We start from the raw sequence: 15,704 nt of genomic DNA, 5'->3' as shown, positions 1-15,704 counted from the left end.
TGGAGCAACTTCATTGCTCCATATCATGGAAAATCTCCCTGGTCTTTGTTTAATTTGCTAGAAATTCACCACTAACTTACAAAACTTGTGGGATACAGCAGTAAGGTAGTCCTAAACACTTACTGCACTCAAGTCCATGCTGACCTTGTCGCCAAGGTCTAAATATCAGATTTTTAGGGAAGACTGGGGGTTAAGAGCAGTGCTGGTTAAATCCAGATTTGAAGGAGGGGACTAACCCCTTGAAGTCCCCATTACCTGAAGTAATAATTAACCATGGTGTCAGAATGCCCAAAATAGAGTTTGATCTTATTGCCGTCACATGATCTAGCTAGCCAGCAGCATCTTACATCCTGATTCATATTATAGCCACATTACAGCACATCAGTTTTAGGAGACAGTAATGGTGTTAAACCCTTTATTTAATCCACTGTACAAAAGTGTTTAGGAGGATGCCGGGACAGCTGCGGCCGTCCTCTGCACAGACACCCTGGTGTGGGTCTTGGCCAGGTGATCAGTGAACTCCTGCAGGACACAAAATTGACACTTTCACACATCCAAGTTCCTTAATGTCAATAACATACTTAACCAAGTTTTGATTTGTGAATAAGAACCAGGTCTGTTAGTGTTTAATATATCACATACCACAGTAACACAGATCTAGACTGCCCATTTGTATATTAGATCTATCATGTCTCGCTACAGTTGTGTTGCAGTTAATCGAATTGAAAGGATTCGGTGCGCACCCCTCAAAGACAACCACAATAATTACTGTATGCCTCCTTCAGTAACCCATTCACTTTTGAGACCATGAACGGGCAATACAAAGGCAACATTTACTTTGTTCCCATCCTTACAATGAGACACGGAAAAGGGTTTTATAAACCCGATATCATGAATGTGGAGGGAATCAAGGCTTTAGAACTGACCTGGTAAGGAGACTTGGTGAAGACCGTCTCCTTCCACAGATCAGGGGTCAGGTAGCTGTAGGTCTTGGAGATGGCATCAAAGGTAGCCTTGGCTGTAAAGACAAACACTTAGTATCAATTCACTTTTATGTACCCAACTAGGCTACTGTAGTGACTGGGGCTGGATGTTGAGCACAGAAAGGGGGAACAGAAGAGACTATTAGGAAGTCTTTCTGCCGTGCATTACCATACTCGTTAGTTTACCTCCTGATTAACGACAACTATACCACTTATGGGTGAAGCTGAGCAGAGCTAGGAGGGGGATGCGGCGGCACTGATAATACCCATTAAAACACCATTGAAAATTTGTCAAACACAGTGTAGGTTTCTTACCGAAGTTGCCTAGAGTGGCAGTGCAGCCCCTGGCCGAGGTGTAGCAATCGTCGATACCAGCCATTGTGAGCAGCTTCTTGGGCACAGGGGCAGACACGATGCCAGTACCACGGGGCGCAGGGATCAGACGCACCAGGACGGAGCCACAACGACCAGTCACCTTGCATGGCACGGTGTGGGGCTTGCCGATCTTGTTCCCCCAGTATCCCCTCCTCACAGGCACAATGGACAGCTTTGCCAGGATGATGGCTCCTCGAATGGCAGTGGCCACCTCCTTGGAGCACTTCACCCCTAGGCCCACATGGCCGTTGTAGTCACCAATGGCAACAAAGGCCTTGAACCTGGTGCGCTGGCCAGCCCTGGTCTGCTTCTGGACAGGCATAATCTTCAGCACCTCATCTTTCAACGAGGACCCCAGGAAGAAGTCAATGATCTCAGACTCCTATAACATGAGAAAACACTTTCAGAAGAGGCAGGATGGAAACAAAACTATTATAAACACACCATATGAGTGAACTGCTCATAGTGCTTTTAGTTTAACAACATGTACAGCTATGGAAACCATTAAGTTGTCATTTACCTTTATGGGTAGGGAGTAGAGATAGATCTCCTCCAGAGACTTGATCTTCATGTCCTTAACAAGGCGGCCCAGCTTTGTCACTGGCACCCACTGATAGAGAAATATTCATATGAATTTCAAAAATATATATTTTTAAACATTTAGTAGAGAGTAAACAAAGCGACACGTGGCACATGAGAAGGGTTTTTTCTCACGCAAGTGGGAATCAAACCCAACCCTGCAAACTCCATGCTCTCAACTACTGAGCCACAGGACCACCAACTATTAGTTGTCTGAGATATACCTATAACCTTGCCATGGAAGAGACACAGCAGGGCCTCAAACCATCTCAGTTCTCTCTAGCAGACACTACAGGAAAGAACTAAGCCACTCCAGGCCAAGCCTTGCTGACAAAGGTCTGCAGAATCAACTTATGTAGGGTTTCAAAGTCAGACTAAGCATCACTTGAATTATGAATTAATATAAAACCCAACATATTGCACATGCAACGTCACTCAGGCCAGTTTAGTCTTCATTCGTAATCGCCTTCATTGTGACCAGAAAGAAAAACAAGGGCTCAAGGATGTCAACTCACTTCCTTGTCCTCGGACTTGCCGCCCCTGGCACCGCGTCCACGACCGCGACCACGGCCTCTACCGCGTCCACGACCACGACCCCGGTCGCCACTGCCAAACCCTCCACGGAAACCTCCACGTTCTCCACCGGCGTTGTCCGCCATTTGCTGTTGAATAAGGATTAAACGGCAGAATAAGTAACGATGAGCTACCTAAATTCACGTCACCAAGGCCCAATCAACATCATGGCTCGTGGAATTGCTTAGCGCACTGGCTAGCGAATGAAATAGTATAGGATAAACATGCACGTAATGAACGGCGTCGCATCGTTAGGGTTTCTGAACGGTACATTTATATATTGTACAGTAAACATAACGAGTACCACATCGATATTTTGTATTGTAGCCATGTGCGCTAACTAGGAACTTGTGTTACCTTCAGTCATTCACAACTATCATTAATTGCCTAAACATTTTTCAATTTGGTTCTAAATCAACTGTTAACAGTACAATTAAGGATTTCTGTCATCAAACAGTGAAGTCTGTAATGAGATCACAGAGATGCTTGTGGATTTCATTGAATAAAGAATTGTTCGACATGTTACTTACGTGTTCTGTATAACAGGAAGAAGGCCCTAGCCTGGTTTCGTTTGGATTTATATGAGGGCAAACCTCGCGATATTTTCTACACCCTGTAATCTGTATGATTAAACTTTTGGATTCTATTTAATATTTTGAAATATACTGACTTCTATGCATATAAACATCGGAGTTGTATGTCTTATTATGGAATTGCATGTTGCTGTGGTTGGTGAGCTTTGTTCCATATGGAATATATAAATAGTTGCAGTGGTTTATTATAGCCAGAAAGGGCCAACATTGGACCCCCTGGAAGTAACATTTTATGCAAACAGGTGAAACATTTGTTTTTATTGTCACATGTAGAATGTGCATATACATAATGATATAACACAACAAATCACACAGGTTAAAGGTTGCTGACTTTATTTGTAAAATATATCATCCTTTACAAATCAAAATGTTAAAAGACATAGTTCAAAATTGTTCTAACTTTATAAATTTTCAAATGAAATATGAAGTTTCAATATCAACACACCCTCAAAGCAATTATGACTAAATGTGCTATTTGAAGCAGTCCATCCCTGAAAATTAAATTTCCACAGGTCTTTCATACTTAGTGCTAGGAATAAAATTAAAATCTGCATAGTCCTAAACAGTTCAAGTGTCAGAGATAATTGTGTGTGGGAGTCATTTTTATAAATACATTGCATCAGGACTCAGGAGCTGCTGTTACTGCTACTGAAACTCCCACTGGTTTCACCCAGGTCCTCCTCTTCCACCTCCTCCAGTTCGTCCATGACCTCCAGGCTCTCACATATCAGGCCGATCTGCCTCTTCATGTCGGCCATGGTGCTCTGCATCCTCCTCATCTTCCTTTGGAGGGCTGCTGCGATGGCCCGGTGGTTCCTCTGCCTGGCCTCGTACTCATGCCTCAGCTGCCTGTAGCAGTTGTGCTTGGCCTGGGTGCGGTGGGACAGCACGGTGCCACAGCCCATGTGGCAGGGTTGGCTCCAGTGCTCACAGTGCCTGGCGTGGGCATCCAGGTCCCTGCGGAGGAGCTGGGCACGGCAGCCCTGGTAGGGGCAGGGAATGAGCTCGAACAGGCAGCTCATGCTGTGGCAGTACTGCTCTGACAGGGCTAAGGTATGCGGGCAGCCACGGACCTTGTTTTTACACTGGGGGAAAAGATGGGGGAGAGAAGGGCAGAGGTCAAAGGGTAAGGAGTACAGTGCATTCGGAAAGTATTCAGACCCCTTGGCATTTTCCACATTTTGTTACATTACAGCCTTATTCTAAATTGATTAAATTGTTTCCCCCCCTTATCAAGCTACACACAATACCCCATAATGACAAAGCAAAAACTGTTTTTCACATTTATAATAAAAATAAATAAATATCACATCTACATTAGTATTCAGACCCTTTACTTAGTTGAAGCACCTTTGGTAGCGATTACAGCATCAAGTCTTCTTGGGTATGACACTACAAGCTTGGCACACCTGTATTTGGGGAGTTTCTCCCATTCTTCTCTGCAGATCCTTTCAAGCTCTGTCAGGTTGGATGGGGAGCATCGCTGCACAGCTATTTTCCAGTCTCTCCAGAGATCTTTGATCGTTTTCAAGTCCGGGCTCTAGCTGGGCCACTCAAGGACATTCAGAGACTTGTCCCAAAGCCACTTCTATGTTTTCTTGGCTGTGTGCTTAGGGTCGTTATCCTGTTGGAAGGTGAACCTGCTCCCCACTCTGAGGTCCTGAGCGCTCTGGAATAGATTGTCATCAGGTATCTCCGCACTTTGCTCCGTTCATCTTTCCTGACTAGTCTCCTAGTCCCTGCCGCTGAAAAACATACCCACAGCATGATGCTGCCACCACCATGCTTCACCATAGGGATGGTGCCAGGTTACCTCCAGATGTGAAGCTTGGCATTCAGGCCAAAGAGTTCCATCTTCGTTTAATCAGACAATGGGATCTTGTTTCTCATTACCTTTAGGTGCCTTTGAGCAAACTCCAAGCGGGCTATCATGTGCCCTTTTCTGAGGAGTGGCTTCTTTTTGGCCACTACCATAAAGGTATGATTGGTGGAGTGCTGCAGAGATGGTTGTCCTTCTGGAAGGTTTGCCCATCTCCACAGAGGAACTCTAGAGCTCTGTCAGAGTGACCATCAGGTTCTTGGTCACCTCCCTGAACAAGGCCCTTCTCCCCTGATTACTCAGTTTGACTGGGCGGCCAGCTCTAGAAAGAGTCTAGGGGGTTCCAAACTTCTTCCATTTAAGAATGATCTAGGCCACTGTGTTCTTGGGGACCTTCAATGCTGCATAATTTTGTTGGTACCCTTCCCCAGATCTGTGCCTCGACACAATCCTGTCTTGGAGCGCTACGGACAATTCCTTCAACCTCATGGCTTGGTTTTTGCTCTGACATGCACTGTCAACTGTGGGAACTTATATAGACAGGTGTGTGCCTTTCCAAATCATGTCCAATCAATTGAATTTACCACAGGTGGAATCCAATCACATTGTAGAAACATCTCAAGGATGATCAATGGAAACAGGATGCTCCTGATCTCAATTTGGTCAAAGAGTAATCTGGTGACTTTTCAGTAACTTTTTATTTAACAAAGCGATTGTTACATATTTAATGCCAGCTTTTAACAAGAGTATCTGATGATCCATTAATACTTACTTACCAAGTTAGCATGTGCTAATCTTGTGTGCCAGTCTGTCGGAGTATATGCAATATTCAGAGGCACACGCATCTGGCTCTATGAGATTAAGCATGAACACACCCATGGGGCAAGTAAGCAGAAGTTTGCTGCAAGAGATTAGGTTGCTCCAAGTGTGTGTTTTTTCTCTAACAAAACATTTACTTACCTTGATCTTTAGGCGACCGATCACCTTGCTTAGCTTGAACATCACAAATATCAAGCTCTGGTTGACAGGCTTTCTGCAGCAGGGGCAGGTCTGCTGTCTGCACCTCAAGAACAATAATGAATCATCTTCACTCACAAATTGTCATCATCGGTTTAAATTTAGGCTACAGTAGTAACAAATATACTAATAACTATTACTATAGGCCTATACTACGACAATGTGAATTTTAGACATTTTGGGACAGTGGGACTATGAAGCTATTTCAATGGAGAAACTGTCTGGGAAACTGTCTCTTCATCCAATCATGATCTGTGGACACAATAATGTTTGCTTGTGATGAGGCACAGGCAGTACCTCTTCAGCCATTGTAAAATGCATTTCTTGCAGAAGATGTGGTGGCATGCAGCTCTTACTGGGCACCTGAGGACCCCCTGGCAAATGGTGCAGATCAGGTCATAGTCTGGGGTCTCTACGAACAGCTCCACATCATGACCCCCACTCTGTGAAGACATGTCCGGGTCGGCCTGAACACAACAGTTACAGAAAAGTGTCTTTACTTTTACATTTATACTTTATATTGATAGGTTCTTCTTCTCTCTTTTTTTAACGCAAAATGCATTTCACAGATTATTTTATCCAGAGCACAAAAGTGCACTGAGACTAGAGCAGAATACAGAAGTATGTATGTTACAATCTGAGAAAGTATATAATTCTGGTTTGTAATAATGAATATTTAGCCTAAAGAAAGGGCCACCACCAGCCCATAATAATGTCAACAATTCAGGGTCACCCATGAGCAGTGACAATAGACTTCTTCTGGAACGTCATAATATGAGACAGACCATGTGACTAAAAAAAACCCAGTTCTGTTTATTCTCATAACTAGGAATGACATTAAATAATTAAGAACGTTTTAAATGTTCAGCTTGTCATGACTGATTAAAAAAAGAAGTGTGTTTTTAACCCCCACCCCTTGCAATCTTTTCTGTAGTGGCTTTCAGAGCACAAGTATATTTTGGTAGTGGCTTTCAGAGCACAAGTATATTTTGGTAGTGGCTTTCAGAGCAAAAGTATATTTTGGTACTGGCTTTCAGAGCACAAGTATATTTTGGTACTGGCTTTCAGAGCACAAGTATATTTTGGTACTGGCTTTCAGAGCACAAGTATATTTTGGTACTGGCTTTCAGAGCACAAGTATATTTTGGTACTGGCTTTCAGAGCACAAGTATATTTTGGTACTGGCTTTCAGAGCACAAGTATATTTTGGTAGTGGCTCTGTTTTTAAACATAAGGAAAGGGGAATGTCTGCCCCGCAAACATCACAGTTTGACAAATGCCGTTCAATCTTTGCAAAGAGTTATAAATCAAAATGAATAGTAAAACAACATAGCCATGAAATAATACAAACATTTTATATTATAACAGAAAATATTTGATAAATAATTTACACCTATTGTCAATAACATACTAAACCTTTGATTGCTCAAGTTACAAATATAGTTATTAAGTTATTTACTCACCATAATAATCACCTCTGTTCAGCAAGTATCCATTCCTGTTGTCTATTAACGTATCATACACACTCATGGAGGCAACTCAGAGAACACACACACAGATGAACATTCCTGTCGTAACATAAAGGAGTGACCATGCGCACTGACATATTCAAAAACCTCTAAATTATATAAAGCACGGAACTGGGCTAAATTGTAATAGACCGTGTCGTTTCCCTCCTGTTCTAGCACCAGTCGTCAGTCCCCTAGCTGTGAATAAGAACTTTTTGTCGTTTTCAATAGGTGTTTACTCTCTATTATCATCTCTTCTCGATTGTATTGTCAACGGTTACAGGTGTGGGACATTTGGCAGTTTGTTCATCATTTTATTTGTATTACATCAATGAAATGCACCCTATGTATACATTTATATTCAGTATAATTGTATCTTTCTGTGTATGGTGCAGAAAACACATATAATATAAAATGGTTTAACATGTATTGAGTTTTTTCCTCGGTGAACTTCTTACTGCAAAGAAGCCCAAAACGTTCGGCTGTGCATTCTAGCCAATCACCCTGTCGTGCGTTTTTTTTCCACGCTCGCTGTCATATGACGTACAATGTGAGAGACCGAAAGCCACCTCTTGAACAACACATGTGGGGATTTTGTTGATCGAAGCTAATGAATTCTAACAACAAGTGATCTAAATCAGTTCAGCTGTCCTTAAACTGCAAATTGTGGGGGTTTACTCACGTCTTCCAAAGCAAGATGGCAAAAAGCAATCTCCAGTTCAAGACCAAGTAAGTCGAACGCACTTCACGTGGATAGCCAGCTAGCTAGATAGCTAACGCCGGGCAAATCTGAGCTATCTTCTTGCTAAATTGCCGTTGTTTTTTTTTCTTCTTCATGTAGCTATGCTGTTTCCAGCACTATCGAACCATTCTACAAGGGAGGAAAAGTACAGGTAAGTTATTTATCACTGATAGTTACCTCCATCTGTAAAACAGTTAGCTAGCCAACTAACGTTACTGTAGCTATAATTAACTAGCTATACCGTTGACAGATATGTTATGGTATCTCAATATGTTTTCCTACGTTACAGATCAGTAAAGATGAGAAATTCATATTTTGTACGTGTGGCACACGTGTCAACGTCTTGCAAATCGTTACAGGGAAGATTGTTCACAGTATTGAACAGGTGAGACTGTCTCTCTCTCTCTCTCTCTCTCTCTCTCTCAACACTCGTGTGCAGCTAGTTCAGACATTAATTTAATGTTTGTACAGATTTTCATTTCCATCACTGTTGTAATTGCAGGATGATCAGGAGGACATTACATCATTCGCCCTCAGCCTTGATGATGAGGTAAAACATTTGACATAATATGATGGGCTGTTCCAGACCTACGGCTGCATTTACACAGGCAGCCCAGTTCTGATCTTTTGCCCAATTGGTCTAAAAAGATCTGATCAGATTGGTCAAGAAACCAATTTACTCTTAAAAATATCAGAATTGTGCTGCCCGTGAAAACACAGCCTTAGTGTCACACTCGGTACTTAGTTTGACTACCTTAAGGCATCAGCGTGCTTCAGTTCGGCTGTCGCCTTTTTCATGAAAACAAGTCGTCACTCCTTGAATGACTTTCTAGACTTTCTTGAAGAATCCCTACTCTTGACTGATCATCGACGAAGGGCTGAAGACTTCACCTCCGAACTTCAGCTTGCCGCCAGAAAAAATGTTGTGTGCCCGAACAGCCCCAAAAAAAGACTACCGAAGTGCAAAACAAACAAAAACGTCACAAAAATGTTGTCATAATATATGCACAAACTCTACCAAACTGTTTCAGCTGGGAAGCATGGGGACACCTTTATTCCCCTTTCCTCCCCCTCACCCTTTCTCTCCATCCATTCCTCCTTCCCTCCCTAGATCCTGGTAACAGCCAGCAAGGCTCTGCTGCTGAAGCAATGGGACTGGAAGCAGGCCCAGTGCACACGCTCCTGGAGGGCCATCCACAATGTGCCCATTGCCAGCATGACCTTTGACCCCACCGCCACGCTTCTGGCCACAGGTGAGCGGATCGACCTCATAGGATAACTTCCCACACCCATCATACCCTAGCCTTGTCCCAGATCTGTCCCACACCCATCAAACCCTAGCCTGGTCTATGCATATGATGTATATCGTTATAATTTCAGAATAATCGTGCTGAAAGAAACCACTGATGCCAGTTGGCAAGAAGCACTTACAGATCTGGTACCAGGCTATATCTAGTAACAGTGTTCATTTTGGCAATCTTTTAGAGTATTTTAGTCTGTCATTTTGACTAAAATATAATTGTCTTAGTTACATTTTACCATTTGAATAATGTTGTAGTCTAATTATTGTCAAAAGAACTAAAACAGTGGGCCATTTTAGTCCACTAAATGCCCTTTCATTTTGTCACATCACATTTGTATTGCCTCAAACCTACAGTAAACATAAATCACTGACTTCCATGTGAACAAACATACACAGCCTTGTCCTACCAACATTTTTCTGTATGACGTCATTCTCTTCCCAACAGCAGAAAAATGACAAACATAAGTAGACAGTGCCTTCGGAAAGTATTCAGACCCCTTGACTTTTTATGATACAGCCTTATCCTAAAATTGATTAAATCGTTTTTATTCCTCAATCTACACACAAAACCACATAATGACAAAGCAAAAACAGGTTTAGAAATTTTTGCAAATATATTAAAAATACAAAACTGAACCATTCCATATTCATAAGTATTCAGACCCTTTACTCAGTATTGGGTTGAAGCACTTTTGGCAGCGATTACAGCGTCTGGTCTTCTTGGGTAGGACTCTACAAGCGTGGCACACCTGTATTTGGGGAGTTTCTCCCATTTTTCTCTGCAGATCCTCTCAAGCTCTGTCAGGTTGGGTGGGGAGTGTTGCTGCACAGCTATTTTCAGATCTCTTCAGAGATGTTAGATCGGTTTCAAGTCTGGGCTCTGGTTGGGCCACTCAAGGACATTCAGACATTGTGTTGTCTTGGCTGTGTACTTAGGGTCGTTGTCCTGTTGGAAGGTGAACCTTTGCCCCAGTCTGAGGTCCTGAGCACTCTGGAGCAGGTTTTCATCAAGGATCTCTCTGTACTTTGCTCCGTTCATCTTCCCCTCGATCCTGACTAGTCTTCCACTCCCTGCCACTGAAAAACATCCCCACAGCATGATGCTGCCCCCACCATGCTTCACCGTAGGGATGGTGCCAGGTTTCCTCCAGTGTTGACGCTTGGCATTCAGGCCAAAGAGTTGACCCTTGTTTCATCAGACCAGAGAATCTTGTTTCTCATGGTCAGAGTCCTTTAGGTGCCTTTTGGCAAACTCCAAGCAGGCTGTTGTGTGCCTTTTACTGAGGAGTGGCTTCCATTTGGACATTACAATAATGGCTGTGCTGCAGAGATGGTTGTCCTTCTGGAAGGTTCTTTCATCTCCACAGAGGAACTCAGAAGCTCTGTCAGAGTGATCACTGGGTTCTTGGTCACCTCCCTGACCAAGGTCCTTCTCCCCCGATTGCTCAGTTTGGCTGGGCGGCCAGCTCTAGGAAGAGTCTTGGTGGTTTCAAACTTCTTCCATTTAAGAATGATTGAGGCCACTGTGTTATTGAGGACCTTCCCCAGATCTGTGCCTCGACACAAACCTGTCTTGGAGCTCTATGGACAATTCCTTCGACCTCATGGCTTGGTTTTTGCTCTGACATGCACTGTCAACAGTAGGACCTTATGTTGACAGGTGTGTGCCTTTCCAAATCATGTCCAATCAATTGAATTTACCACAGGTGGACTCCAAGTTGTAGAAACATCTCAAGGATGATCAATGGAAACAGGATGCACCTACGTGCAATTTCGAGTCTCATTGCAAATGGTCTGAGTACTTATGTAAATATTAGCAAGCAGTTCTTAACCCTTTTCACTTTGTCATTATAGGGTAATGTGTGTAGATTGTTGAGATGTTTTATTTAGTCGTTTTTAGAATAAGACTATAACGTAACAACATGTGGAAAAGGTCACTTGCCGAATGTGCTGTATAACAATTATTTGGCCATGTAAATTCCTAATTTAGCCTACATAGCTATTGTTTTGTATGTCATGTGCAATCAGACACATAAGCGCAGAGAGCCAAAGAGTAGCAACATCTAGCTAAAATTGATTGAGAGCTTTTCAGTGATAAGCACAATCTTTCTAAAGCTCTTGTCCAGTTCACTTAGTAGTCCAATCTTAGTCACAGAGAGAATTTAGTCTTGTCTCGTTTTAGTCATCTGAGATAATAAATAATTTTCGTTGAGTTATATTTTTTTCTGGATCTATTTAGTCAGTTACAGTCTCGCCAATTGCCACTGAAAAATAGGTGTTTGATGAATATTTTAGTCACTATTTTTGTTGACGAAATGAACACTGCCTAGTTATTATACCTACCTGTTATACCCAAAACAACATTGACTGCGCTCAATCAAATGCTCCCACTTTAAATGGGTACTCTGAGATTTCACCTTGTACTTCCTGTCTGTAATATGAGTCTGTCATCTTGTTGGTGTGTAGGAGGCTGTGATGGCACCATAAAGCTGTGGGATGTGGTGAAGCAGTACTGTACGCACAACCTGAAGGGCTCCTCTGGGGTCGTACAGTAAGTTACTGACCACCTCTTTACTCTGAACCACCTCTTTACTCTGGAAATCATGAATAAGATCACATGAATAGGGGGGGACCTGATCCTAGATCAGCACACCTACTCTGAGACGCTTTATGAATACTTGCGCGGGTCAATTTATCTCATGGTTTATAAATGAGATCTATTCCTCAGAAACTGGACAAACCCTTGTAGATGTAGGTGCCTTCGATAAGTTGATACATTGACAACAAGACATGACTTAAATCTAGTTGCTAGTTTGACGTGTGGAAATTAATATTTGATATTATGATTCAGCATGTTTGAGGGGATCAGTTTAATCAAGGCAAGCCACATAATTGTTATTCTTAATTATATAATGAGTAGTTATTATGGATGCAATGTGGTTTGTAGATCAGTGATTAAGCGCAGTCTGACTGCAATGGTCTCAAACACTCACGTTGTCCTCCTCCTGCCCTGCAGCCTGGTGGAGTTCCACCCAGACATAAGTCTACTGCAGCTCTTCTCCTCTGCGTCAGACTGTGGCATCAGGATGTGGGACCTGCGCTCCAGCCAGTGTCTGTGCGTGCTGCAGAGCCATTACAGCCCTGTCACCTCCCTGGCCTTCACTCCCGATGGAGCCTCCATGGTCAGGTACTGTAACAATCAGTCAATCTCTTTTTACATCAACAGTTGTTAGATAGAGCTTTACAGTAGAGCAGACCTAGATCTAAACCTGCTATTACTGTAGGACAGCTGAGCTGACAGCTCCTACCACTCTCTGGCTAGGTTTCCATTCACCTTTTTGTTGTTGACATTTAGAAAGTTTACATAGAAAATAGATGTGATGATTGCCTGCTAGGGTGCGTTTCCATTTAACCATCTTGTGTCGATTTAAAAAACAACTGGACGTAATGACGTCAAACCAAAAAAGTACCTTGGGAATTATTCGTCAATCTTCATTTATTTAAAAAACACAGTTTCCATAATTTGTTGCAATAAAGAACAATCTATCCCAGTCAAACTGATATTTGTTTTGGTTCATCTTCAGAAAATGTCTCATATCTGCCCTTTCCATTATAAATGTCGCAATAATATATATGTTTTGCCACATTGCTATTGTTGAATAAACCTGAGTCAATGGAAACCTGCGTTCTGACACCTATCATACCCTGGTCTCAGATCTGTTTGTGTTTTCATTTCTGAAAAATCGTGCTGAAAGAAACCACTGATGCCATTTGGCAAAACGGCACTTGCAGATCTGGTACCAGGCTATACCTAGTACCTACCTATCATAGCCAAAACAACACGGTGAGCTATTGGTGTAGTGTTGTCCAAGATATTCAATTTAGTGTTTGGAACTACTCTAGACCAGTGGTTCCAAACCTTTTCCATTCCGGGGACCATCAAATCACCATCTAAGCTCTTGAGGACCACCATTCGTGGAGTCGCAGATTCTATTTTTGAACATTTATTTTGCGTCTCACCTGCAGTACCCCCGCAGACCACAGGTTAAAAACCATAGCTTTAGACCTCATCACAGCTGATCAGTTCATTGCGAGCTAGCTGAATGTTGGATGGTTGTTTGATTGCAGCTCTGGCAGGGATAAGATCTGCACAGTGTGGGATCTGAAGAGCAGGACTGCCAGGAGGACAGTGCCCGTCTATGAGGTAAACTCTCATACTCTACTTTCTTCCAGAGTTGTTTTAGAATGGCTTTTGCAACTAAAGGTCGATTGGTGTATCATCAGCCTAATTGTATGAAATGCGTTGCTTCCCTCGCCAGGCTGTGGAGAGTGTTGTGCTGCTCCCTGAGGACGAAGATTTCTCTGAGATCGGGGTGAAAACTAAAGAGATCCACTTCATCACAGCAGGCAGCAAAGGTATATGCTTACAGGCCCGCTCCTGTGTGAAGTTGCCCCTAGGTACAGATCTAGGATCAGCTTCCCTAACCTTAACCATTAGTGGGGGAAAATGCAAAGCTGACTCAGATCAGTGTCTTCTCTTACTCCACCAATCCCCAGGCTAGATGGTGGATGCATGTGGAGGAGTCGGCCTACTGCCCACCAATATAGCTAGATAATACTGAATAAGACTAGTGTATAGTTTTAGCAGCCAATCAGAGATGATCATCATTTTATAGTTAGCCAAAACAACACAGGGAGCAAGCCCAATCAAAGACCCTCACTAAAGGGATTCTCTCTCCAGGTGTGCTGAGGGTGTGGGATGCCAGCTCGGCCCGCTGTGTGTTCGCCCAGACGCTCCCCTCCGCGGGGGGCTCCGAAGAGGGGGGAGAGGAGTATGGAGACCCCCGGAGCCTCACCTACTGCCTCCCCCTGCCCTCCTCCCTAAGGCTGGCCACAGTCACAGCAGAACATAACATACTGCTCTACCAGCTGCCCTCCTTCACCACACAGCAACAGGTGGGTCACTGATAACAAGGTCTCTGCCAGCTGCCCTCCTTCACCACACAGCAACAGGTGGGTCACTGATAACAAGGTCTCTACCAGCTGCCCTCCTTCACCACACAGCAACAGGTGGGTCACTGATAACAAGGTCTCTGCCAGCTGCCCTCCTTCACCACACAGCAACAGGTGGGTCACTGATAACAAGGTCTCTGCCAGCTGCCCTCCTTCACCACACAGCAACAGGTGGGTCACTGATAACAAGGTCTCTACCAGATGCTCTCCTTCACCACACAGCAACAGGAGGGTCACTGATAACAAGGTCTCTGCCAGCTGCCCTCCTTCACCACACAGCAACAGGTGGGTCACTGATAACAAGGTCTCTGCCAGCTGCCCTCCTTCACCACACAGCAACAGGAGGGTCACTGATAACAAGGTCTCTGCCAGCTGCCCTCCTTCACCACACAGCAACAGGAGGGTCACTGATAACAAGGTCTCTGCCAGCTGCCCTCCTTCACCACACAGCAACAGGAGGGTCACTGATAACAAGGTCTCTGCCAGCTGCCCTCCTTCACCACACAGCAACAGGTGGGTCACTGATAACAAGGTCTCTGCCAGCTGCCCTCCTTCACCACACAGCAACAGGAGGGTCACTGATAACAAGGTCTCTACCAGCTGCCCTCTTTCACCACACAGCAACAGGAGGGTCACTGATAACAAGGTCTCTGCCAGCTGCCCTCCTTCACCACACAGCAACAGGTGGGTCACTGATAACAAGGTCTCTGCCAGCTGCCCTCCTTCACCACACAGCAACAGGTGGGTCACTGATAACAAGGTCTCTGCCAGCTGCCCTCCTTCACCACACAGCAACAGGAGGGTCACTGATAACAAGGTCTCTGCCAGCTGCCCTCCTTCACCACACAGCAACAGGAGGGTCACTGATAACAAGGTCTCTACCAGCTGCCCTCCTTCACCACACAGCAACAGGAGGGTCACTGATAACAAGGTCTCTGCCAGCTGCCCTCCTTCACCACACAGCAACAGGAGGGTCACTGATAACAAGGTCTCTACCAGCTGCCCTCCTTCACCACACAGCAACAGGAGGGTCACTGATAACAAGGTCTCTGCCAGCTGCCCTCCTTCACCACACAGCAACAGGTGGGTTACTGATAACAAGGTCTCTGCCAGCTGCCCTCCTTCACCACACAGCAACAGGAGGGTCACTGATAACAAGGTCTCTGCCAGCTGCCCTCCTTCACCACACAGCAACAGGA

The 15,704-nt window shown here is 44.1% G+C and overlaps 3 protein-coding genes and 1 non-coding gene across 7 annotated transcripts; 1 reads left to right on the top strand and 3 right to left on the bottom strand.

The window, feature by feature from the left end:
• Positions 1-401: 401 nt before the first annotated feature.
• Positions 402-2,622, bottom strand: LOC139365106 (small ribosomal subunit protein uS5). Its single transcript, XM_071102492.1, has 5 exons — positions 2,453-2,622; positions 1,879-1,968; positions 1,299-1,740; positions 927-1,018; positions 402-522 (listed from the first exon to the last, which is right to left on the bottom strand). Exons 1-5 carry the CDS (start codon positions 2,594-2,596, stop codon positions 442-444), a joined length of 849 nt encoding a protein of 282 aa, XP_070958593.1. The 5' UTR covers positions 2,597-2,622; the 3' UTR covers positions 402-441.
• Positions 2,145-2,281, bottom strand: LOC139365355 (small nucleolar RNA SNORA9). The gene has a single exon (XR_011626641.1). It is a non-coding gene; the product is annotated as a small nucleolar RNA SNORA9 (small nucleolar RNA).
• An 896-nt stretch (positions 2,623-3,518) lies between the features above and the next one.
• Positions 3,519-7,572, bottom strand: LOC139424053 (RING finger protein 151-like). Of its 4 annotated transcripts, none has more exons than XM_071175743.1 (5): positions 7,403-7,572; positions 6,237-6,406; positions 5,883-5,979; positions 5,699-5,773; positions 3,519-4,188 (listed from the first exon to the last, which is right to left on the bottom strand). In XM_071175743.1, exons 1-5 carry the CDS (start codon positions 7,403-7,405, stop codon positions 3,730-3,732), a joined length of 804 nt encoding a protein of 267 aa, XP_071031844.1. In that variant the 5' UTR covers positions 7,406-7,572; the 3' UTR covers positions 3,519-3,729. The 4 variants fall into 4 exon arrangements, with proteins under 4 accessions (XP_071031844.1, XP_071031843.1, XP_071031846.1 ...); XM_071175742.1 differs by having other exon boundaries at positions 5,883-5,985; positions 7,403-7,570; XM_071175745.1 differs by lacking the exon at positions 5,699-5,773 and having other exon boundaries at positions 7,403-7,560.
• A 431-nt stretch (positions 7,573-8,003) lies between these two features.
• LOC139423592 (transducin beta-like protein 3) lies at positions 8,004-14,460 on the top strand. Its single transcript, XM_071175178.1, has 10 exons — positions 8,004-8,176; positions 8,289-8,340; positions 8,479-8,574; positions 8,692-8,739; positions 9,301-9,442; positions 11,959-12,043; positions 12,509-12,679; positions 13,621-13,696; positions 13,812-13,908; positions 14,234-14,460. The coding sequence occupies exons 1-10, from the start codon at positions 8,145-8,147 to the stop codon at positions 14,458-14,460; spliced, it is 1,026 nt and encodes a 341-aa protein (XP_071031279.1). The 5' UTR covers positions 8,004-8,144.
• Positions 14,461-15,704: the final 1,244 nt, after the last annotated feature.

This window comes from Oncorhynchus clarkii, chromosome 13, assembly GCF_045791955.1.
Source record: "Oncorhynchus clarkii lewisi isolate Uvic-CL-2024 chromosome 13, UVic_Ocla_1.0, whole genome shotgun sequence".
Classification (NCBI taxonomy): Eukaryota; Metazoa; Chordata; class Actinopteri; order Salmoniformes; family Salmonidae; genus Oncorhynchus; species Oncorhynchus clarkii.
This window is presented reverse-complemented; position numbering and strand designations above follow the sequence as displayed.